Source organism: Pongo pygmaeus, chromosome 6 (assembly GCF_028885625.2).
Source record: "Pongo pygmaeus isolate AG05252 chromosome 6, NHGRI_mPonPyg2-v2.0_pri, whole genome shotgun sequence".
Taxonomy (NCBI): Eukaryota; Metazoa; Chordata; class Mammalia; order Primates; family Hominidae; genus Pongo; species Pongo pygmaeus.
Genome location: NC_072379.2, coordinates 55604678 through 55629804, shown reverse-complemented (window position 1 = coordinate 55629804; position 25127 = coordinate 55604678). Strand labels below are relative to the sequence as shown.

The 25127-nt window shown below is 47.7% G+C and overlaps 1 protein-coding gene across 1 annotated transcript; it reads left to right on the top strand.

Annotated features, from left to right (window-relative positions):
* Positions 1–9318: 9318 nt before the first annotated feature.
* Positions 9319–24962, top strand: GHRHR (growth hormone releasing hormone receptor). The gene is made up of 13 exons (XM_054495503.1): positions 9319–9491; positions 14193–14295; positions 14422–14529; positions 15233–15330; positions 16485–16582; positions 17328–17460; positions 19344–19497; positions 19788–19848; positions 20362–20431; positions 21182–21273; positions 21834–21963; positions 22726–22767; positions 24553–24962. Exons 1-13 carry the CDS (start codon positions 9435–9437, stop codon positions 24676–24678), a joined length of 1272 nt encoding a protein of 423 aa, XP_054351478.1. The 5' UTR covers positions 9319–9434; the 3' UTR covers positions 24679–24962.
* Positions 24963–25127: the final 165 nt, after the last annotated feature.

Below are 25127 nucleotides of genomic sequence, written 5' to 3'. Positions count from 1 at the left end.
CATGAACAGAGGATACATTTCCCTTGCTTTAGATCTCTAATTTCTTTCAGCAGTTGTGTAGTTTGCTATGTAAAAGTATTTCACTTCTTTGATTAAATTTACTCCAAACTATTTTATTCTTTTTGATGCTACTGTAAACAGAATAGTTTTCTTAATTTGCTTTTCAGAGCACTCGTTAATGTACAGTAATACAACTAAAGTTTGCATGTTAATTTTGTATTCTTAAATTTTTCTGAATTTGTTTTTTAATGAATAAAAATAAATATTATAGTCTAAATTTTATTCTCAGCAACCACAAAAATGATTTTGAATTCTGCAAAAACAAAAAAAGCTTTAAGATGGTCCAAGTTTTTATTTCACACAGACATAGTTGGCATTTACATAGCAAATGCTTGGGGAGTACAGCACTAGCCAAGGAAGTTTACACGATTTACATAGTAGTTGGTGTTCTGCACCACTCCTACCCTTTTTGTTATCACTGGTGTTTAACATGTATGGTTTCCAACTCCCTGCTTGGCTCATCTCCTTTCCGGAGAGACTATTTTATTCGTTACTTAGTCTGGGTGCCTGAGTCGTCATAGTACTCGTCTGGTATTAGAGTTTCAATATCATTACCAAAATAAAGCCATCTAGACAAAATTTTAAAGTTAAATTCTAGTATAAGAAATTTCAAATACTTTTTCTAAGACACTTATGTCAAAAAGAAGCAATAAGACGTGACATAACAGCAAACATATGCGCTTTATGTGCCCGTGACTTGTTGATTAACACCTTTATATGAATCAATTTATTTCATCCCCACATAGAACCTTTTAGATTACCTTGTTATCCCCATTTTAGAGAAGGAAAAGCTGAAGCACAGAGTGATTAAGCTAGTAATAGGCAGATGCAGGATTTGAACTAATGCAGATAAGTGTATGGCCCTGAATTTTTTTTATTAATTCTAACAGTTTTTTTGTGGATTCTTCAGGGTATTCTACATATAAGATCATGTCATTTGCAAACAAATAATTTTATTTTTTCCTTTCTAATTTGGATGTTTTTTATTTCTTTTTTTTTGCCTAATTACACTGGCTAGTACTTCTAATACTATGTTGAATAAAAGTGGTGAAAGCAAGAAGTCTGTTTTGTTCCTGATCTCTGTGAGGGCAGGTGGGATTTTCAGTCTTTCACTGAGTGTAACTGAGTGCAAACTGTGGGTTTTTTTTTTCATATATGGCCTTCATTATGTTAGGGAAGCAGCCTTCTATTCCTATTATACTGAGTGTTTTAAATCTTGAAATGGTGTTGGATTTTGTCACATACTTAATCTGCATCATTTGAGATTATCTTTTTCAAAAAATTTATTCTATTAATGTGGTGTATTACATTGATTAATTTTCAAATGTTGAGCTACCCTTGAATTGTTGGGATAAATTCCACTTGGCCATGCTGTATAATCCTCTTAATATGTGATTACATTTGTTTTGTTAGTATTTTGTTGAGTATTTTAGCATCTATATTAATAAAGATCAATTATCTTCTAAACAGTGTAAAATGAGAAAGAAAACCTTTTATTTTCAGTTTTATTCACCTTTTCTAGTCTCTGCTTCCCTTCCCTTCTCTTCCCTCATCTCCTCTCCCCTCACCTCCTCTCCTCTTTTGTTTTTTCCTTTTCTTTTATTTTCTTTTTGAGATGGGGTCTTACTCTGTCACCCAAGCTAGAGTGCAGTAGCACAATCATAGCTCACTGCAGCCTTGGACTCTTGGGCTCAAGCAATCTTCATGCCTTAGCCTCTTCAGTTGCTGGGACTACAGATGCGTGCCACCACACCTGGCTAATTAATACTTTTCTTTCTTTTTTTTTTTTTTGGTAGAGAAGGGGGTCTCACTTACATTTCCCGGGGTGGTCTTGAGCTCCTGGCCTCAAGCAACCTTCCCTTTTCAGCCTCCCAAAGTACTGGGATTACAGGCATGAGCTACTGTTCCTGGCCACTTTTCATCCTTTAGTGTAGTTCCAAATTTTCATTTGTTCTCATTTTCCTTTTGACTTGAAAAAGTTCCTTAGGCATTTCCTGTAGTGCAGCTCTGCTGAAAATAAATGATCTCATCTTTGATTTCTCTTGAAAGTCTTTGCCCCCATATTTGAAAGATATTTTCATTAATAAATAGACATAGTTTCAAAGTTTTTTTCTGTCAGTGCTTTAAAAATATCTCTCCACTATCTTCTGATTTGCATAGTTTCTGATGAGAATCTGTGGTCATTCTTATTTTTGTTCTGCTGTACACAATTTGTCTTTTCCCCTTTGGTGGCTGATAAGATTTTCTCTTCATTACTGTTTTCAGTAATTTATAATAATTATCATGTGCCTTGGAGTGTTTTTAGTTTATTGCTTATATTGTTCATTGAACTCCTTGAATCCTTGATATATATTTTTTATCAACTTTGGTAAAGCTCAGCCATTTTGTTATTCAAATATTTTTCTGAACCTCCCTTCCTTCTATGACTTTAGTTCTATATATATTAGACCCCTTGATATTGTTCCATAATTAATTTATACTCTGGTATTTTTAAAAAGTTTTTTTCCAGTTTTTACCCAGTCTTTTCTTCGTCTTTGCATTTCATTCTGCATAGTTTAAATGAGTTGTCTTCAAGTTCATTGCTCTTCATTCTGCAGAGTCTAATCTGCTATTAGTTGCAACCAGTGTATTATTTTTTTCATTTCAGATACTGTATGTTTTATTTTAATAAATTGAATTTTGGTCTTTTAAAAATATCTTCCTTCTCTATTTACTATGACTGTGTTTTACTCTTTGTAAAACATATGAGGCTTATTTGTAATAATTGTTTTAACATCTGTGGCTGCTAATTTCACCATCTTTGTCAGACCTGGGTCTGTTTCTATTGATTTATTTTTCCCTTGGTTATTAATTATAGTTTTTTACTTCCTTGCCTGCTTGATAAATTTTTTATTGGATGTCAGACATTGTGATTTTTACATTGTTGATTTCTATATTTTATTTTGTTTATTTAAGTGGTGTTGGATTTTTTTTCAGTGAAGTTATATTTTGATCTTTTTAAGGTTTGCACTTAAGCTTTGTTAGAATGGGTCCAGAGCAACCTTACTCTAAGGTTAATTTCATCACACTACTAAGTCATTACTATTATACATTCATGCCCTGTGTGTTACACGTCTTATTTTTTCCACTTGGGCTAATGAGAACACAGACTATTTTTAATCCTATGTGAGTTTTGAGCATTTTCTGCCTACTCCATTCCAGTTATTCTTTCTCCAGCCTTAGTTTCTTCTCACAAATTCTCAGATAGGTATCCAGCCAAAGACTGCAAGGTGGAAACATTGGGGAGGACCTGTTTTCACAACTGTGGAACTCTGTCTCTGTGTCATGGTTCTCTCTCCAGTGCTCCGCTTCAAAAATTTCACCAAGCTTGACTTTCTCAGTTGCTAATCTTTATTTCCTTTACTTATAAAAATCACCAGACTATGTTTGGGTTTCTCTTCTTGAGCTGTGGCCTGGAAATTGCCTCTAGGGAAAAACAAAGAACAAAAAACTGGCTTGTAGGGATCAGCTTGTCTACTAATGTCTAAAAGTAAAAGGTTTTGTATATTTTGGTTGAAATTGTTGTTGTTAAGGTAGGAGGGTAACAGTTCCTGTTACTCCATCTTGGCTGGAAGCAGTTCCTCAATATATATTTTTAAGACATCTCCATGTCGATGTGAGGGGTCTCCAGAAAGCTCATGGAAAATAAATATTATGAAAAAACTATGCATAGGCTTCAAAATTTTTTTAGCACTGAAAAAACTAGTACTAACTTATTATAATGTGTCTGAACAGGATCTAGTTGGAGGCACCAAGAAGGATAAGACATAAGTTTGAAAAGATTTCTTATCAGAGCAGGCCAGGCACGGTGGCTCATGCCTGTAATCCCAGCACTTTCAGAGGCCAAAGTGGGCAGATCACCTAAGGGCAGGAGTTCAAGACCAGCCTGGCCAACATGGTGAAACCCAGTCTCTACTAAAAATACAAAAATTAGCCAGGTGTGGTGGGAGGCACCGGTAATCCTAGCCACTCAGGAGGCTGAGGCAGGAGAATCACTTGAACCTGGGAGGCAGAGGTTGCAGTGAGCTGAGATCACATTACTGCACTCCAGGCTGGGTGACAGAGTGAGACTCCATCTCAAAAAAAAAAAAAAAAAAAAAAAAAAAAAAAAAGCTGTTTTCAGAGCAAAATAAATTATGCTTTAATTGCAGCAAGAACTGATATCAAATTATGATGAAGCTTAGGTGGGAGAATGGTGAAATAATTGATACTTTATGAAAAGTTTAGGGAGACAATGCCCCAAATAAATTAGCAGTTTACAAGTGGATAATTCCTTTTAAGAAAGGATGAGATGATGTTAAAGATAAAGCCTGTAAGGCCGAGGTGGGCGGATCACAAGGTCAGGAGATCGAGACCATCCTGGCTAACACTGTGAAACCCCGTCTCTACTAAAAATACAAAAAATTAGCCAGGTGTGGTGGTGGGCTCCTGTAGTCCCAGCTACTCAGGAGGCTGAGGCAGGAGAATGGCATGAACCCGGGAGGCGGAGCTTACGTGAGTCGAGATCGCGCCACTGCACTCCAGTCTGGGCGACAGAACAAGACTCTCTCTCAAAAAAAAAAAAAAAAAAAAAGCCTGTAGCAGCAGACCATCCACATCAATTTGTGAGGAAAAGAATTAATTTGGTCATTCCCTAATTGAAGAGGACTGATGATTAATGGCAGAAACAATAGCCAACACCATAGACATCTCAATCAGTTCACTCTACACAATTTCAGCAGAAAAATTAAAGTTGGGCAAACTTCCCAATTGATGGTTGCCAAAAGCATTGCACCCAGATCAACTGGAGACAAGAGCAGAGATTTCAGCAGAAATTTTAAACAAGCAGGTCAAGATCCTGAAACATTTCTTCAAAGATTTGTAAGAGAAGATGAAGGATGGCTTTGCCAGTACAATGTTGAAGACAAAGCATGATCAAAGCAATGGCTACAAAGAGGTAGAAGTGGTCCTGTCAAAGCAAAAGCAGACTGGTCAAGAGCAAAATTCATGATGAAAACAGTTTTGGGGATGCTCGAGATATTTTGCAGGTTAACTTTCTGGGGAGCCAAAGAACGATAACATCTGCTTATTATGAAAATGTTTTGAGACAGCCAAAGCTTTAGCAGAAAAATGCCCAGGAAACCTTCACTAGAGAATCCTTCTCCACCACCACAATGCTCCTGTTCATTCTTCTCATCAAACAACGCCAGTTTTGCGAGAGTTTTGATAGGAAATCATTACACATCCACCTCACAGCCATGATTTGGCTTTTCATGATGTCTTTTTGTTTTCTAATCTTAAAAAATCTTTTAAGGGCACCCATTTTTCTTTAGGTAATAATGTAAAAAAGACTGCATTGACATGGCTAAATTCCCAGGACTCTCAGTGTTTTAGGGATGAACTACATGGTTGGTATCATTGCTTACAAAAGTGTCTTGAAAGCTTATGTTGAGAAATAAAGTTTATATTTTTTATTTTTTAATTCCATATTTCCATGAACTTTGTGAAGTCCTCTTATACAAATAGATTTAGTTCATACCTTTTAACTGCTCAGTAGTATTCCATTGTATGAATAGATCACATTTTGTTTAGCTATTCCTTTCTCATTGGACAATTGTGTTGTTTTCTGGTTTTTACTACATGTTATAAACAACACTGAACTCAGAATGCAAATACCCAGAACTGGAATTTCTGGCTTATAGGGTATGTTCATTCTTAAATTCATTAGATAATATCAAATTGTTTTTCAAAGTGGTTATACAAAATTCACTCTCATCTGCAGTTTATGAATGCTCCCATTTCTTTACATTATCTTCCAGACGCTGTGTTATCAGACATTAAAGTTTTAGGCAATGTGATAAGTGAAAATGGGTAGCTTATTATTATTTTCATTTTCATATTCTTTAGTATTAGTAATGTTAAACATTTCTTCATTTGTTTATTGGCCGGTATATTTCACTCCTTTTCTGAATTGTCTATTTATATCATTTGCTCACTTTTCTACTGAGTTATTTTTATCTTTCTCACTGATTTTTTTCTTTTCTTTCTTCCTTTTTTTTTTTTTGTGACATAGTCTCACTCTGTTGCCCAGACTGGAGTGCAGTGGCATGATCTTGGCTTACTGCAGCCTCCACCTCCCAGGTTCAAGGGATTCTCCTGCCTCAGCCTCCCGAGTAGCTGGAACTACAGGTGTGCACCACCAGGCCCGGCTAATTTTTGTATTTTCAGTAGAGACAAGGTTTCACCATATTGGCCAGGCTGGTCTCAAACTCCTGACCTCGTGATCCTCCCACCTTGGCCTCCCAAAGTGCTGGGATGACTGGCATGAGCCACCATGACCAGCTGATTTTTAGATATTTTTAAAATACATTTTTGATACTACAGATTTGTTTGTCAGGATTGGTTGCAAATATTTCTTTCAGTTTGTAGCAGAAAAATGCTTTTAGTTTTCATCTATGGCATCCTCTCTTGAACATACATTTTAAAATGTTGATGTGGTCACGCTTGATTTTTTTCTTTACGATTTTTATTTTATATGACACTCTCCTTTATTCTAAGGCCATAAAAATGAATTTCTATTTTTTGAAGCATTTTTATGATTTTGTTGTTTTATAGTTAGGATTTTTAACCTAGAATTTATATTTTGTAAATGTGAGCTAGAGATTCAATCTTATTTTTTCATACAAAGAATCAGCTGTTCCAATCTTATTTGCTGCTAGTCCATCTTTGTTATATGCTGTCATAAATGATTGTCCACTGTGATCTAGGCTCTGTATGAGGTTCTTTATAGTACATGGCTTTCCTTGTCCACTTATCCCACCAATCCTATAAAGAAGGTGTTAGTATCACCCCCACTTTTCAGGTGGGAAAATGGAGGCTCATATGGTTTGGATGTTTTGTTCTCTCCAAATCTTATGTTGAAATAGACCTGCATTGTTGGAGGTGGGGCCTGGTGGGAGGTGTTTGGGTCATGGGTCTGGATCCCTCATGAATGGCTTGGTGCCCTCCCCATGGTAATGAGTGAGTTCTTGCTCTGCTAGTTCATGCAAGAGTTAGTAGTTTAAAAAGCCAGACATCTCCCTTGCTCTCTTGCTCCCTCTCTCACCATGTGATACACCAGGGGCTCCCCCTTCACCTTCCACCATGAATGGAAGCTTCTTGAGGCCCTCATCAGAAGCAGATGCCAGTGCCATGCTTCCTGTGCAGTCTGCAGAACTGTGAGCTGCAATAAATCTCTTTTTAAAAATATAATACCAAGCCTTGGGTATTCCCTTACAGCAATACAAATGGACTAACATAGAGGTTCAGAAAGGCTAAATGACTTGCCAAATGTATGTCAGCTAGCAAGTGATGGAGGCAGAATTTGAATCCAGAGTGTATACAGAATTAGCTAGAGAAGACAGCTCCATGAAGAAACAGGCCTGCGGGGATCCTTGGGGAACATGTACAATTAGAGCAGGGGTTCTCAGCCTTGGTCTTATTGATCTTTGGGACTGGATAATTCTTTATATGGTCGAGGGTGGGGGCATCCTGTGCATTGTAGATGCTTAATAGCATCCCTGGTCTCTACTCATTAGATATCAGGAGCAACTCACCACCCCACTCCTCACCCCAGCTCCTAGTTTTTATTTTGATAATAAAAAATGTCTCCAGACATTGCCAAATGTCCCCTAGGGAAGCAAAATTGCTCCAGGTTAGGAACCACTCGTTTAGATAGTAATAACTATTATTAATTATCACTATCAACCTCAATAATTAGCCATCATTAATGCAAATGATATTGATGCTAATTATCAACAGTGATTAATCGTAAGACTTTTTTTTCCTGGTGCTGTTGCTTCTTTGTAGCTGAGGAACAGAAGGTTCTAGCTTTCCCTTCAAGTTATACCTTTTCAGCACTCTGCTTTTCCAACCTGTGAGCTCTCAGCCTGCCAAGAGAGGAGCTCTGCTCTCCCCTAAAAGTGTAAAAGTGTGCAGAGCTCTGTGTGGCACGCTGCTTGCACCCTTTTCACAGTTAAGCTCATGAAAACACTTGCACAGTGTAGGAGGGTTTTGGAGCTTGGGGTGGTTCATGTTTTCTTTTCAAAATATTCTTTTTCAGCATTTTGTTGACAATGAAGAAAAATGGAAAAATAAACCCCTGCTGATGTCAAAATAAGCCCTAAATCCAGATGTAGCGGGGGCGAGGAGCCTTCAACATTCATGATGTGATCGGGCTGTAAACATGTCTGGTGTTCTAGCACTCAGCCCAGCAGCTTCTGTGAGTGGAGACGTGCACACAAACATCAGGACCTGTCGGCTACTGGGATATTCAGGTCTTTCAGAGGTGACATCTTTGACATTTCAAAATGCTGTGCAAGATCCAGGGGCATTTAGAATACTGTCTTTAGCCTGGCCAATGGAGACCCTGCATTTTAAAGTCTAAAACTATAATAAAAGCGACCAGGCAATGAATGTTAAATATAGTTTGGCTGTGTAAGTCTTCTCATTTCTGCTACCGATGAGAGTTGTCCTCCCCCTATTCAAGATGGCTCGACCCATGAATCCTTCACAAGGCTTCCAACCAACCTCATTTTCCCCTTTTGCCGTGAGAGTTTTGGAGAGATTTTGATAAGCCCCCATGTGAAGTCCAGAGCCTTGATGCTTGCAGCTTCAGCTCACCATCCAGGCCAGAGTCCTTGCCCAGTAAAGGACCTAGGTCTTGATGAAATGACACATTCCTGGCCAGCCCATGCCAGTGCTTACAGGTCACACTTCCTTTCCTAAGACCATTCCAACCCTCCATCTCCACTAATACCATACCCTTCCCCTTCCCCACCAGTTCCACACAGCTCTGACCTCACTCTCCAGCCCTGTGGATGAGGCTAGGAGCACGCATCAAATAACCTGGGAGCTTCCCAAGGGCAGGCCCAGGTCCTCTTCCTATTCTCTAAGATCCCATCAATCTGAGGGGTCACTCCAATGACGGCCACCAGAGACCTGGGCTTAGAGAAGAAAGTGGTAGAGAATATTGACCAAGTAACCTGCGGCTGTCACCTCTCTGGGCCCTTGCTATCAGGACAGACACACAAGCAGACTTATAGCCAGAGTAGAAGGTGGTGAGGGTGGGGGCTCAGCCCCTGCCTGCTGGAAACAGAGTCCCACCTCAGGGTCAGCGCTGAGCTGAGCAGGTGTCCTGTAATCCTGGTGAATATTCAGCGGTCTGTGTCCCTTGGCTAGCTCCTGCCTATGCAAACAGCCACCTGAGAAGGGGAAGCAGAGGGTGCGGTGGAAGCGGCTGTGTCAGGGGAGAGCAGGGGAAGGAAGATAGCCAAGGCTTACTGAGGCTGGCGGAGGGAGCCGCTGCTGGGCTCACCATGGACCGCCGGATGTGGGGGGCCCACGTCTTCTGGGTGTTGAGCCCGTTACCGACCGTGAGTAGCCAGCTGAGACCCTCCTGCCTCTCCCACTGGGCTCCAGATTTGGGAGCCACAGGGCCAGCTGGAGCCTGGCGGAGACTCTACTGCCCTTCTCCCGCTCTAGAGTCCCTCCCTACGAGCAGGTGGCAGGCTGTGGCTTGGAAAGCCCCTGACACCGGGGCTCCGTCCCTCATCTCCCTCTGCCCGGCAGTCTGTAGTGACTCTGGGTAGCGCTATTAACACGTCCTTCCAGGGGCTGAGCTGAGCTCACCTTCTTGTTGTTTCCCCCAGGGCCGGGCTGTGCCCTCCGGGGGCCACAGAGACTCTGTCTGCCCCAAGACAGTGCCTCAGAATTGGGGAGGCAAAGTCATGCCCCCCTCTTAGTCCCCCTAGTCTGCTCTTTCTCTCAGCTGTGCACCTGTGATGCTTCCACACGCTCCCGTGGTAAGATTTCTGGACCCCTCCTTAGCCCCGTGACTCCCTGAGCCACTCTCCAATTTGGTGGTTTCCTTCTAAGAGGGTGTGGCCAGGGAAGGAGTGGAACCTAAGGAGTTGGTGGAGACCAGCTGCTTCTGCTCCAGCAGTTAGGGGATCCATCATCCTCTCACAATGCCGAGGGCTGAAGAGGCTTTTGGCAGCCAAATAGTACTCCATGGGCTAGAGCGTTGGAGTACGGGGCATGAGGAGAGCGGTCCCTTTCTGAACGTGCTGCGGTTTCCCAGTAACTTTCCAGGAGGTTACTGCAAGTGACAGCAGGGACCAGGCTGGGAGTCACAAGGTTCTGGGATGGTGGGGGCCTGAAGCATTCTTCCTCCCCTGCCTTATTGGAGGGTGCTGCCCCTCCCAAGCACTGTGCTGCACCTGCTCCTAAGTGCACAGGCTTTGGGCTTAAATCCTGGACCCATGAAACTAGCCGTGTGACCTGCAAGTTCCTCAGCCTTCCTGAGCCTTGCTTTTATCTCTTTTGTTAAAAGAGAAAATATCCGCTGGCCCAGGTCGTTGTGCATTGAGTGGAATCCGATTTGTCAAGGGCTGGGCATAGGGGTGCAACACAGAAAACTTCGACTGCCCCCTGGCTGCCATCTGTGTGCGCTCTACAGCAAAAGCTTTATTTTTAGCAGGGGTACCCAAGACCTGGTGGTGGCCATTCAGCAGATGGTGCTAGTACCAAAGCTAGAACTCAATCACTGTTTGCCAGTGTGGGCTCCAACCTCTGCAGACACCAGGAAGAGCAGCAGGCACAGATGCAAGGCCTGGGGGTCCAGGGCGATGGAGCCTCCCCTCATGGGTGGGTGGAGTCCAGGATGTGTGTGGGGGTGACTGGGAGCCCCAGGATGTGTTTCGCCAGTCCTAATTCAGCAGGAGCATTTGGATAAATCTTAGAATGATCTATCCTTCCACTCCCACCACTTCCCTCCCTAGAATCTCTCCTTACATCTGACCCTGTGACCACACACCCTGAGTCATTAGTGGGGCTTCTCTGAATTTCCCTCCTTCTCTTAGAGGTGTGGGCACTGTCTGTCCATCCTTTTGGCATGAGGCTGCTCACCTGGCATCCTTTGCCCTCAGTGGCTTCCCCAGATTGGCCCTGAAAAGTTTCCCAGGCAGGGTTGGGGCTTGCCAGACTGTGCAGTAGGCAGAAGGATAGGCAGAGGCCACAGCCCTTCCAACAGCCCAGGGTCAATGTCAGGCTGATGGTGTGAGAAAGTCCCATACAGGCCCATCTGCCCTCCTGCTCTTCCTTCCCCGCTTTGTGCACTCAGTCTGTTGGGAGATGTGGGGGAGATGCAACGGGGCTCTGCCCTGAGACGGGCCTGAGGTTACTGAGTCCTCGGGAGGAAGCCAAGAGCTGAGTCTGGGGCACCCACCAAAATGAGACCTGGAGCCTGGGTAGTGGGTGACATCTGCACCCTGGGGCCTTGCAGAGCCAAGCAGGAGATGGCAGAGCTGTGTCCAAGCCATGGAGCCATGGGGTCAGCAGGGTGGGACAGGAGTGACTTCTCCTGCCAGGGTAGCACTGGTGGGGGTGACCCTCCTTACTGGGCTGTCTCTCCAGATTTTCTCCTAGCCCACAAATCTGTGGCAGAGCTCTCGGGTCTCTCCATGTGGTCACCCACCATCTATTGTCCCCACTCTGGTGGTCAAAGTCTCTACTCTCTGACCCCAGCCCTGGTCTTACATCTGCTACACTATTTGCTGTGCCTGCATTTCTCCCAAAGAACACTAGCTGTTAATTAAACATTTGCTGACACGGATCCTGCTAGACATTGAGGGTGGTGGGGGTGGTGGGCCATGGGGAGAGAAACATTAGTCCTGAGCTGATACTTCCCAAATACACCTTTTCCCACTTCCCTTGTCCTTGCACATGCTGTTCTTTCTGTTCCAGACGCTCTTCTCCCCACTATGTGTGTCTGGCTCTAAAAAATGCTCCTTTGTCCCCAGGTCCTGCTCAAATGCCACCTCCCCAATCCCTGTGAGAGGGACACTCCCTCCCATGGTACCTGTCTTGCTTCTTTTTGTTTTTTTGTTTTTCTGAGACGGAGTCTCACTTTATCGCCCAGGCTGGAGTGCAGTGGCACAATCTCAGCTCACTGTAACCTCTGCCTCCTGGGTTCAAGTGATTCTCCTGCCTCAGCCTCCTGAGTAGCTGAGATTACAGGAGCGTGTCACCACACCCGGCTAATTTTTGTATTTGTGTAGAAATGGTGTTTTGCCACGTTGGTCAGGCTGGTGTCTAACTCCTGACGTCAGGTGATCCGCCACCTTGGCCTCCCAAAGTGCTGGGATTACAGGCATGAGCCACTGCGCCCAGCCCGTGTCCTGCTTCTGATCACAGTTTGCACAGGGTCTATTAGGATCCAGCCCTTCTCCCTTCCCCAGCCCCTCCTCTCCTGTGAAAGCCTAGGGGAACAGACATCTACACTGGTTGACTTGGATGTGTGTTTTATACAAAAGTGTATACGCTGTATACCCAGTTCACAGTGCAGCAAGTATGTTTTGTAAACTTGGCTTCCCTTATATGTATCTGTTTGGGCTCTGGCCTGCTGGGCGATCAGTTTTAGTTTGCCTCCAGTTTGGGGCGGTGGGAGGGAGAAGTGCTAGAAATTCCTGCTGTTCACTCCCAATTCCCTGGAGAACTTGTTAAAATGCAAAGTGCTGGATCCACCCTAGATCTCTGCATATTCCTGCTTCCATCCCAGTGGATCTCTAGCTGGTTCTTGAGGCACACTTTCAGAAGTACTACTAGAAGATTCCCAAAAAAAACCCCAACTTGTTTCCAGCTTCCAGAGATCATTTCTCATGGCCACTGTGTAGCACAAGATCTGGGAGGCTCCTAAAACTATAATCTTTCGGGTTTGCTCAGCCATCAAGGCTATGATCCTTTCATCTACACATCCATGAAGCCACGCATCCATCCTTACACAGCTCTCTCACTCATCCACCATGCACCCATCCATGCAGCCAGTCATCTGTCCATCCATCCATCTGTCCAAATCCATCCATCCACCTCCCCAGCCATATATTTGTCTGTCTGTATACTCATCCATTCCACCAGCCTTCCTTCCTTCCTTTCTGCCTTCCTGCCTTCCTGCCTTTCTTCCCTCCTTCCTTTTTTATGCAGCCTTCACCTCTTTCATGTGCTCACTCATCCATGTGCTCATTCATTCATCCATCTTCTCTCTCACTTACTAAGCTACCCATTTGCTCATGTGTTCCTGCCTGTGTGCACACCTAAAAGCAGAGACTGAGACAAAGTTCAGAAATTTAAAATGGTTTCCAGTGGGGTAAATCCAAAGTATTGGCAGAGCTGCATTCCTCCTGGAGACCGTAGAGAATAATCCATTTCCTTGCCTTTTCCTTGAGTTCATGCCCTTTCTCCATCTTCAGACCAGCAGTGTAGCATCTTTAAATCTCAGTTCCCACGGCACACATCCTCATGCCACCTCCTCTGATTCTGACTCTTTTCCTACTGCCCACCCTATAAGGAGCCTTGCGATTACATCGGGCCTACTCAGATAATTAAGGATGAGCTTCGCATCTCAAGATCCTGAACTCAATCACATCTGCAAAGTCCTTCTGCCATATAAGGTAACATATTGACAGGTTTCACGGATGAAGATGTGGACATCTTTGGGGGCCATTATTCTGTCTACCAAGGTAGTTTTATGCAGAATTGCTTCCAGGGAGCAGGAGTGGAGAGCAAGGAGAGTGACACAGGGAAGGAGGAAAGGCCCTGATGAGGATGGAGTTAGCCATCCCTGTGAGATCTTCAGAAGCACATCGTCTAATGTGTCTCAGAACTTACTTCCATGAGACAGAATGGAGAAACATCCATCCAAACCTAGGCAGACCTAAGTTTGTATACCAACTTCCCCTCTTCCGGGGTGACCTCGAGCAAGTCAGTCAACCCTAACCTCTGCTTCCTGATCTGTGAACTGGAAAGAACAAGAGCATTAACTGCACAAGAGAGGATTAGACCTTCTGTTCTTTCTTTCTTTCCTTCCTTCCTTCCTTCCTTCCTTCCTTCCTTCCTTCCTTCCTTCCTTCCATCTGAACATCCACCAAACACACCTGAAACTGCTGTGAGCAGGTCTTTGCCTAGGATTAGGGCACAGAAATGAATCAGGCCTTTTCTCTGTTCTCAGGTCATGTGGACCACAGAGCCCAGAAAGGCACCCAACTGGCTTGGCTCATCCTGTTCACTGTTTCCAGCAGGTATTGGGCCACATGCACCCAGAATGTGACTTCATCACCCAGCTGAGAGAGGATGAGAGTGCCTGTCTACAAGCAGCAGAGGAGATGCCCAACACCACCCTGGGTATGGGGCCTGGGAGGCAGGTGGCGGCTTCTCTGATTCCTTTATATCCTCCAGCCTCACCCCTTGGATTATTGGGGCAGCCCTGCACCTGGACTGAGTCTCCGCTGCTCCCGGCTCTCTATCCAGGCTGCCCTAGGACCTGGGATGGGCTGCTGTGCTGGCCGACGGCAGGCTCTGGCGAGTGGGTCACCCTCCCCTGCCCGGATTTCTTCTCTCACTTCAGCTCAGAGTCAGGTGAGGGGTCCTGGGTGTGGCAGTGGGAAAGGGAGGTGCTTTCATCTGGAAGTGGCAGAATCTGGCAGACAAATCACTGGATTTGGGGGCAGGCCGACCTGGGTTTGTATACCAACTTCCCCTCTTCTGGGGTGAACTCGGGCCAGTCAGTCAATCCTGACCTCTGCTTCCTGAGCTGTGAACTGGGGAGAAGAGCATTAACTGCGCAGGAAAGTATTAGAGTGCAGAACCTGTAAGTGCTGGACCTGGATGCCCTCCAGGTGTTAGCAGGAGGCTGGCTGCAAGGGTGGAGGAGGGCAGGCCTGCCTGACTGCCAAGACACCACCAACTGCCCAGGATGGAGAGGGTGGGGCACTCTGCTGCTCTGCTTCACCTTCCTGGCCTGGGTGCCTGGACAGTGAGGGCCTTTTTTTCCCCTACTGCCCTTAGGATGCTGGCAGCCCAGCTCACGACTCCTCACCCTGCAGGGGAATAATCCTCTCTGTGAAGAGATGGCGCCTTTGAAGCCAGAGATGGAAGGCCCCATAGTGTGTCCCTGGGCAGGCTAGACCTCGGCCCCAGGCCTCTGGAGCCGCCCTCTCTGTTGCTCAGAGGAACTGTGCGTGCAAACCCTGTTAGGGTCACTCCATGGTCCACGGCACCCCCAGCTCCCTCCTGGGGAGAGGGAAGGAGTTGTGGCTAGAGAGTCTTGCTTGCCTCCCAGGGGCTGTGAAACGGGATTGTACTATCACTGGCTGGTCTGAGCCCTTTCCACCTTACCCTGTGGCCTGCCCTGTGCCTCTGGAGCTGCTGGCTGAGGAGGTAAGAGTCTCCTGACATCTTGCAGGAAGGACTGCCATGGACATTTGTATGGGTGGGTGCACAACTGGAGGGGCCGCCATTCCCTAGCCTGCAGGTTGGAATACTACTTACAGCAGTTTTCCAGCAGAGAGCAGTGAAGTGTCTGGAGGAGAGGGGGTCTTTTGCTAAGTTACTCAAGGGTGACCCACGGGCCAAGTTACTTGGAGGCAAAAGCAGGGCAGAGGGCAGGTGGGAGATCTGCCAGTTGCTGTCTTGGTTCTGTGTCCAGGCCTCCAGGGCAGGGAGCTTAAAGTGGTTCCAGAGGAAACAAGGCTCCTGGCAGCCCTGGGAAGCTCCTTTCCTTCTCTGGCCCTCAGTCGGTGGAGCAGTGTGCATGGTTGTGGTGCGGGCAAGTGAGGGAAACTCAAGCCCAGAGTGATTGCAGAGAGCTCCTAACACCAGCCAGCACACCCCACACTTGTGCATCCAGCAGGGCCTTTGCAAGGCACTCCCACACCCATCATCCCATTTCTCTGTCCCCTTGATCTCTGAAAGGTAAAGCATGACTGTAACCATTTTTCAGATGGAAAGACTGAGTCAGGGACAGGAAGTGATTGCCTGGACCCCACAGGAGAGCTGGGATTGGGGCCAGTGCCCAGGCCCCTGATCCCTTCCCTTGCCTGCACCCTCTATCTTCAGGGCCAGGCTAGACTCTGACTGATCCAAACACTTGGCCATGGAAACCTTTTGCCTGCCTGCCTGTGGCTGTCCCCAGGTGTCCCTGGCTATCTCCTTTATTTGGGGACATTGTGTTCCCAAGCCGGTGAGCAAGCTGGATGTCAATAAACAAGCTGATTTCCTCTTGGGCTTTTGTCATTCCCCAGGGACATGTAGTTTCTGCGGCTGCCTCTCCTCACCCCCAGAGCATCATGAGTGTTAACCATCTCCACTCCTCGCCACTGCCCCTCCCTCACCCGCAGGTCAGGTGGAAGGCAGGCTGTAAACTAAAGCTCCAGTGCATAGGGGGAGCTTTCCATGGTACCTGCGGACGCCTCTGCCTCCAGATGGGGAGTGTTGGGGTGGAATGGCAAAGGCTTCACCTGCTTGATTGTCAAGCCTCTCTTTCCTCCAAAGGCCCAGATGCTGAGACTTTCTTCTGTCTCTGCCCTTCCCAGGAATCTTACTTCTCCACGGTGAAGATTATCTACACCATGGGCCATAGCATATCTATTGTAGCCCTCTTCGTGGCCATCACCATCCTGGTTGCTCTCAGGTTTGTCATCCTCATCACCAGCTCAAGAACCTTCCTTGGCTCCCTATTTCCCAGAGGGCCAAGTCTGCTTCCTTGCTGCATAGCCATGAACTTCCCAGATCTAGGCACCATACCCATATCTAACTTTCCCTTCCCTTTTCCCCACCATGTAGACCCATCTCTTCAAACACCAGAACTCACTCCTACCTCTGCCCCTTTGCTCATGTGGCGCTCATTCTATTTGCTTGGAATTCCTCATTGTTCTCAGTGTGTTTATATCTGAGAAAGCCCAGCTCCTATCTGCATCTGACAGTCCTCTGCCTCCTGCCCGGAGCCCCTCTTGACTGTTACAACTCTCTGACAATTGTCCCTTTTAAGACCCCACCCCCTCCTCCAGCCTTCAAAGTCTGAGCACTGCATCTGGCCTGTGGTGTTCTTGGTCTCATGGGGATGAGTGTCTCTGATCAGCCAGGGGGCTCCCATGGGCAGTACCTGCCGTTTCTGCCTCTGTTCCCTGAGACTGTGAGCACCTTCAAGGCAGGGACCAGATATTCCTCTGTTTCCACACTTACCCTGAGCACAGGAATGGTTGCTCAGCTATCCTGCAAGGGTTAAACTGAAGCCTCAAGTTCAGCTCAATTGAATTCAGTTTGATTGCATCCAATTTGATTCGATTCACCTCCTGCCTTGTTCAGCCCAGTTGCAGCACACCAGAATCCCCTCTCCCCGCTTGCTTCTTGTTCCTCATTTCTCCCATTACCCCCAGGAGGCTCCACTGTCCCCGGAACTACGTCCACACCCAGCTGTTCGCCACTTTTATCCTAAAGGCGGGAGCTGTGTTCCTGAAGGATGCCGCCCTTTTCCACAGTGATGACACTGACCACTGCAGCTTCTCCACTGTAATGGCCATGGGTGAAGGGGCTGGGCAGGTGGGGGAGAGAGGAGGTGGGATTACAGACCCAGATGTGCCTGCCCCAGGCTTCCCTGCCCTGTGGGCTGACCCTGGGGCTCCCGCATGGCCAATTACAGAACAGGAAAATGCTCCTCTCCCATGTCACGCCCTAAGTCCTCACGCCTTTTCTGGACTGTGGTGTCGATCCGTGTCATTTCCCATATTGCATGCTCTACTCCGCATTCTGTAGTCCAACCTAGACCACGTTTCACTATGCACAGCCTTTTCCTTTCCTTTCATCCCTCCCCGAGCACTCATTGGTCTGTGCTGGGGGTGTGTATGCAAGGGGCTGGGAGGAGCTGGGTCCCTCCTTCAGGAAGAGCCCATGGGACAGAATGCACACAGATTAGGGGACTCCCAAGCGGAGGAAGCTGAGAGCTAGAAGAGAACGAGAGGGGGCTTCAGGGAGGAGGGGACCCTGGATCTGTGTTGGCAGCAATGACAGGGAGATGGGGAAGGAGAACATTTCAAGAGGACGGACCAGGGTGAACAAACTCTCAAAGACAGGAGGACCTGGGCCGTGTCCAAGAAACTGGGAGGGCACCATGGGAGAGGTGGGGTGGAGACAATAAGAGGCAACTGAAATTAAAGGAAAGTGGAGCAGAATGTGGAGACCCAGCACCTGCTAGATCCTCTACAAGAGTGCTGGAAATGAACAGCGAAATCAGCGAGCAAACTAACACATGACCTCAATTAACTGATGAAAGAATTAATTATACTTCATACTGAGCACTTATTTTGTGCCAGGCATTGCACTAAGTGCTTTACATACGTAGTTGTCCCTTGAACAACGTGGGTTTAGTGGTGTTGACCCCCCTTTCAGTTGAAAATTCAAGTATAACTTTTGTCTCCCCCAAACTTAACTACTGATTGCCTACTGTTGACCTGAAGCCTTACCAATAACATAAATGACCGATTAACACATATTTGTCTGTTACATGTGTTATATACTGTATTCTTACAATAAAGTAAGCTAGAGAAAAAATTTTAAGAAAATCATAGAGAAAATAAATTGACTGTTTTTAAATGGAAGTGGATCATCATGAAGGTCCTCATCCTCATCGTCTTTATGTTGAGTAGGCGGAGGGGGAGGAGGAAGAGAAGTTGATGGTGCTGTCTTAGGGGTGACAGAGATGGAAGAAAATCTATGTGTAAATGGACTTCAGCAATTCACACCTTTGTTGTTCAAGAGTCAGCTGGTATTATCTCTTGAATTTTTAAAACAGCTTGAAGAAGAAAGCATCACTTTAATCCCATTTTGTAGAGGAGAGGCAGTTGGCAAGGTCACCCAGTGGCACACGGGTGGGGCTGGGATCAAACCTGGGCCAACTGAACTCAGAGGTGGTCCTGCTCCCCCGCCAGCAGGTGATCAAGTCATGCAGTGAGTGAGTGAATGCACGGGTGCCTGTGTGTGTTTTCTGCAAGGCAGAACTGTGGCTGAATAAGTCACAGCTCTAGGGATTGACTTCAGCTCAGGAAGGATGGGGGTAAATGAAAATAGAAGCAAGTCTTAGGCAGTTTCCATTTAATCCTTAGGAGAAGGACTTGAGCTAGGTGTTGGAGGTTTTTCCTTTTACAGATGAAAAGCTAAGGTGTGAGGAGATTTGCACAGGAAATAGTAAATTAGAAGCCAGGCTGTCTAGATCCCAAATCTGTGCTCTTAACCCTCACTGTATGTCACCACATCCCCTCTTGGGTGGCCCAAGGAGCTGGAGGTCCCAGCCTAAGGTGGAGGGTCCTGGAGATTCTGTATCTGAGTGGGGTAGAGGAGACTGGGGTGGGGCTCTAGTGGGTGTCCCAGCTCTGAAGCAACCAGGTCCCGGCCCACAGGTTCTATGCAAGGTCTCCGTGGCCACCTCCCATTTCGCCACCATGACCAACTTCAGCTGGCTGTTGGCAGAAGCCGTCTACCTGACCTGCCTCCTGGCCTCCACCTCCCCCAGCTCAAGGAGAGCCTTCTGGTGGCTGGTTCTCGCTGGCTGGGGTGAGCACTGAAGGCGGGTTGGGAACCATGGGGAGGTAAAGGGCTGGGAAGGCCCAGGGAGTTTACATAAAGGCCCCTCCACCTCACTCTGAGGCCCAGAGAAGGAGAGCGACAGGCCACAATCCGGCAGCAAGTGTTGGAGGGTGGGACCAGGGCCCTGGCTCTGGGGTACTGCCTGGCCCTGCCTTTGCAGTGCCCTATGTGGGTGATGGTGGTGGTGGGAGGTGGTGCCAGATCTCAGAGTCAAGGATGCAGACCCCCTCGCTTGTGTCTCCCCTGTACTCCTGTAGGGCTGCCCATGCTCTTCACTGGCATGTGGGTGGGCTGCAAGCTGGCCTTCGAGGACATCGCGTGAGTCGGAGCAGCCACCTTGTCATACCTGCTGGTCCTACATGGGGTGTGGAGTGGACATTCAGGCCATGGGCTGTTCTCCAGGCTGGGAAGAGGAGGAGGAGGGACTGCCTGGCTAGGATGGGGGATGGGAGAACAGTCTGTGAGTAGCACATAAGGGGCACGAGCCAGGCAGGAGAGTGGAGCTCAGATTCCCAGGGCTGTGGGGCAGGGGTAAGGTGGGGTGAGGGAGCTGCCAGGGGGCCTCCTGGAGAAAGGGACGTGTTGGGGCCAGCAAAGAGGCATTGAACAGAGTTCAGAAACGTTTGTCCATCTAGGTGGATAGAAAGGGTGAGCCCAGCCTGGATTGAGGTGCCCCTTTGGGTGAGACCCTAACTGGCTGAGACAGGAGAAAAGGCTGGAGGGGAGGTGGGTGAGACCAGAAGGCATGAATGCCTGAGAGAGGAGGGAGGTGCCTACCTCACCACAGCGAAGGGAACTTTCCAACAACGGCCTTCTTGCCTCTCTCCCCAGGTGCTGGGACCTGGACGACAGCTCCCCCTACTGGTGGATTATCAAAGGGCCCATTGTCCTCTCGGTCGGGGTCAGTCCCTGGGCCAGTGTCCTTTGCTTTATTCAGTCAACTTCCCTGGAACTACTGATGGGCTGTACACAGCAGGAAATGCAACTCCAGGCTGGGTGTCTTGAAAACTGGGCTCCAGCCTTGCTCTGCCACGGATTCTCTGTGAGGCCCTCCCTGGGCCTCAGTATCACATTGGTAAAACTAGAGGGGTGGTGGTCTCCATCAGCATGCAGGCTGTTCCAGCTCAATTTTGATGAGCCTAATGTGCTGGTTGCAGATCATTTACCACTGCAGTGAGAGACCGGGGGTGCCGGGTGGGGGCAGTAAATGGAGTCTGCAGCTAAACCCCTCTCCTCCCTCTGCTCTCACACACAACACAAAGGCAGTGAAGACTGCTTTGCATGGCTTTGGTAAATGTACAAATGTTTTGCAACTTAGCAACTGTGCAAAGTGAGGGACATCTGCTTTGTGCTAGAGAAGAGCCTGGGAGATGGCTGGAGGCAGGTGGCAAGGCCTGATCGCCCCCCCTTGATCCCAGGACTGAAGAGGGACAGGAATCCTGGGTCCTTCTCTGTCCAATGCTCAAATGTGGGACTCCCCCAGCTCCAGGCTACAAGTTCTGGAGCAATGATCTGTGCATTCATTCACCTGCACATTCTCATGTCTCAAGGATTTTAATTTTCTAGTCCCCAAATGGGCTGGGCCTCACCCCAGCCACCCAAGGCTACCCCCTGACCCTTGTCTTCCACCTTCCTATGCCTCTATTTCCAGGTGAACTTTGGGCTTTTTCTCAATATTATCCGCATCCTGGTGAGGAAACTGGAGCCAACTCAGGGCAGCCTCCATACCCAGTCTCAGTATTGGTACTGTGTGTTTGTGTCTGGGGACACTGGGAAAGGGTAACTGGAGGGGGATTCAATGTGGTGGTTCTGTCTCATCCAACAGGCATTCATGACCTCAGCCTCATACTCTTCCCTATGTTCCCAGAGACAGAATAGACCTGGCCCCTTCCTTCTAGGGGATCACAATATTGGAAGGATGAGGACCCCAAACAGTCCGTTCCCATGCCAAATAGAACGATGAGTGCTGGGATCAATTTCTGTGGGAGCCTGGGGAGAGGGACCCTTTCTAGGTGAAGGGTGGTGTGGTCAAGGAAGACTTACTGAAGGAAGTGGTTTTGACCCACACTTTGAAAGATGCATAGACTTTGGGATAAACTGGGACAAGAAGAGTTGGCAGGGGAATCAGCAGGATCCAGTGCCCAGAATTAAAAAGCCCAGGGTGATTGTGGGGAGGTGGTGTTTCCCAAGGTGGCTGGTCCACAGAGTGGATATAGGGAGGTGGTAGGAAGTGAGAGGAGATGAAGTGCACATGACAGTTTCTAATCCCAGCCTTGGGAGCCTAGGATTTGTCTTTCCTGCAGGCGTCTCTCCAAGTCGACACTTTTCCTGATCCCACTCTTTGGAATTCACTACATCATCTTCAACTTCCTGCCAGACAATGCTGGCCTGGGCATCCGCCTCCCCCTGGAGCTGGGACTGGGTTCCTTCCAGGTGAGGGCTCCCGCAGGCACTCTTTCTTTCCATTGGGGGTGCTGGAGGGAGGTGCTGTTGCCCATGGGCCTTGGCTGAGTTCATGACAGGGTGAGGGCTATTCTTTTTCATCTATCTATTCAAATATCTGTCTGTCCATCTTCCAGCCACCCATCTATCTATGTATTCAACTACCCATGCATTCTTCCATCCGTCCATCAATCCATCCATCCATCCATACATCCATCCAAGCATCCATCCATCCATACATCCATCCATCTACCCACCCACCAACCCATCCATCCATCCATCCATCCATCTATCCACTCACCTAACCACCTACCCACCACCCATCCACCCACCCATTCATCCACCCACCCACCCATCCATACATCCATCCACCCACCCACTCACCTGTCCATCCATCCATCCATCCATCCATCCATCCATCCATCCTTCCATCCATCCTTCCATCCATCCAATCTATTCAACCCTTACTGATCCCCTATTATGTGCCAAGTGTTGTGCTCATTCACAAAGGATGCAGAAATAAAGTCAGAGAAATGGGGCCAACAGTACAGCCCCGGCAGGCTTGCTATGACAATTCTATGACAATATGCCTGGCACATAGTAAGTAATGAATGCATCTAAATTCCCCTTTCAATCAAACCTGGCCCAAGCCATAGCCTGGGGATGAGTAGGGAAAAGGTAGCAGAAAGACTGTGGACACCTTCAGGCCAGGCCAAAGCGTTCTGATGGGGTCTTTCTTCTTTGGCCCCACAGGGCTTCATCGTTGCCATCCTCTACTGCTTCCTCAACCAAGAGGTGTGTGACTTTTAAGGCTATCCCTCATGGAGTCCCCCTCCCACCAGACCTAAGGCCCCGCCTCCTCTCTCCCACTCAGGCCCTGTAAACCCCAGCTCAGGCCACACCTTGACTCCTGTGAGATTTTGTGGTAGTCTGTCCTGAGCTTCTGGATCAAGCTGAACCGGAATGTTTCCTGTAAACATCTCTTATCTATCCTTCCTCTGAGCTAAGCCAAGTTCTACTAGCTACTCTTCAGGAGGTGGAGGAGGCCTTTCAGGGATCAGGAGAGGGATTAGGGTAGGGAGTCAGAAGGAATCCCTCAATTCTGTGTTCCTAAAATTGAACAAAAAGGAGAATTGGGGAGGGGGTACGCCAGCTGAGGGAGAGACAATCAGAGAGAACAGATAGAGGAACCAAGAAAGTCAGAGATAGACATACAGGGAACTAGGAAAATAATCAGAGACAAAGAGGAAGATCCGGAGCCCGAGAAACAGAGAGAGCACCTAAAGGAAACAGACACACAAAGAGAGTGGACAGAAGGGGAGATAGACATGAAAAGACAGAACAGATGCTGCTGCTGCACATGTGGAAACGTGGGGACATGGCAGAGACGGACGCAAAGTGAATTCCACCCAGGAGACACAGAATTTCCCCCTTAGGACAGTCCTGCTCTGGGGAGAGAGGCGGGGGAGAATTGATCTCAATGCCCCAGACTCCCAAGTTCCACCTTTGTGCACCTGCAGGGCCATGCATTCCCTCTGCTGGCCATGGATTTGCCATGGGCTCTGCATTCTGTGAGAGTTGGCTGCAGATGCCCTGTCCCCTTCACTGTGGAGTGTTGCTCCCATCTCATTTGCCACCTCTGTCCCTTACTGCTCCTTCCCGTCTCCCTCTCTTTATTCCTCACCTGACCTCTCTAAGTCCCATGCAGCCTTATCTGGTGTCTGGGTGTAGCAGACCATGGGCCCTGGGGGTCCTGGGAGGGGCAAGAAGCATCCCAGGCTGAGGCTGGTGGGGTGTGGAAAAAGTGTTTCCACAGAGAGTTGTGAAGGGAGCTGTCTCGGGAAGCAGTGTTGGAGACCAGGTGGTTACATACCTCTGGTGACAGGGAGCTTACTACCTCCCAATAGCTCTTTCTGTTGTCAGGCAGCTGTGGAAAGATCATCTTTATATTGAACAGATATCAGATTCCTTTTATCTTTCACCACAACCCCAGTTCGGCTCTACTGCATGAGGCACATTCTCTCAGCACCCTATGCCCCTGAAAGCCCCTCGGAGATGCGAAGATACAGACAGCACCCCCACCCCCCCAATCCCACCCTTCCACCTCACCCCAGGCTACTTTTCTTTTAGTTACTTTCGGTTTCCTCAACTGCAACCCCTCAGACAGAGTTCTGAATCCTCTCTCCCTTCAGGTCATGTCCTCTGGACATATTTCCAGTGGCCAGAGTTGAGCTCACAAAATTGAGCCCCAAAGCAAGGAGTGGTCTAAGTGATTAAGAGAGAACAGGGTGGTTATTTGGCCAGGAACTCAAGAAAGCACCTATAAATGTCTTTAGCTGGGCTCAGACAAAGGCAGGGCTAAAAGGCAGAGAAAGGAGCTAAAAGAATGGTGAGAAATACTCACAGGAAGGAAAAAGTAGTATCCTCCAGAAGTAGTACTTAGCAGTGGCCAAGCATAGCTTTTCCTGCCTCATGTCTCTGTTTCTCTTACCCGGCCTCTCCCTGCACCTTAGTCTCATTGGGGTTGAGTAGCAAAGCCACAGGGGGACCTTCCTAATGTCCTTTTCCTTGTCCCTGGAGGTGAGGACTGAGATCTCACGGAAGTGGCATGGCCATGACCCTGAGCTTCTCCCAGCCTGGAGGACCCGTGCTAAGTGGACCACGCCTTCCCGCTCGGCGGCAAAGGTGCTGACATCTATGTGCTAGGCTGCCTCATCACGCCACTGGAGTCCACCCTTGAACTTGGGCAGCTACCATGGGTCTGCCATGCTCTGGAGGAGCAACGGGGCCACATCCCCACCCCAGCTGTTACCCAGCCCGGGGCAGGTGCAGCCCTTCCTCCCTGTCTCTGCATCTGACTCTCTTTTGAAGTCCCTGTATGTCTGCCTCTGAATTCTGTGGTCCCTCTGTGTCTGCTCTCATCCGTTCCTCTTCCTGGGGCCTGGGGCTCTAGCCCAAGGCTCAGAGGAGCCAATAAACCTGTAAATGAATAGACGCATGTTTGAGTGAGTAAATGGGCCTCTAAAGGGGAGCGCACCTGCGTTCTTTATTTGGGCGTCTGGTGCTGAGTTGCGTTCATCATTCCTCAGTTCATGCTACATTATGATTATTTATCTGTGCAAGGGGCCTCTTGTTTTATTTATTCTTAAAATGTA

Bases quoted from the DNA above. Each gene is read 5' to 3' on its own strand.
- GHRHR (XM_054495503.1), top strand. From the start codon at position 9,435: ATGGACCGCCGGATGTGGGGGGCCCACGTCTTCTGGGTGTTGAGCCCG. The intron at 16,583-17,327 runs GTTTGTCATCCT...CATTACCCCCAG, and splicing joins ACCATCCTGGTTGCTCTCAG to GAGGCTCCACTGTCCCCGGA. The intron at 21,274-21,833 runs GTACTGTGTGTT...TCTTTCCTGCAG, and splicing joins CATACCCAGTCTCAGTATTG to GCGTCTCTCCAAGTCGACAC.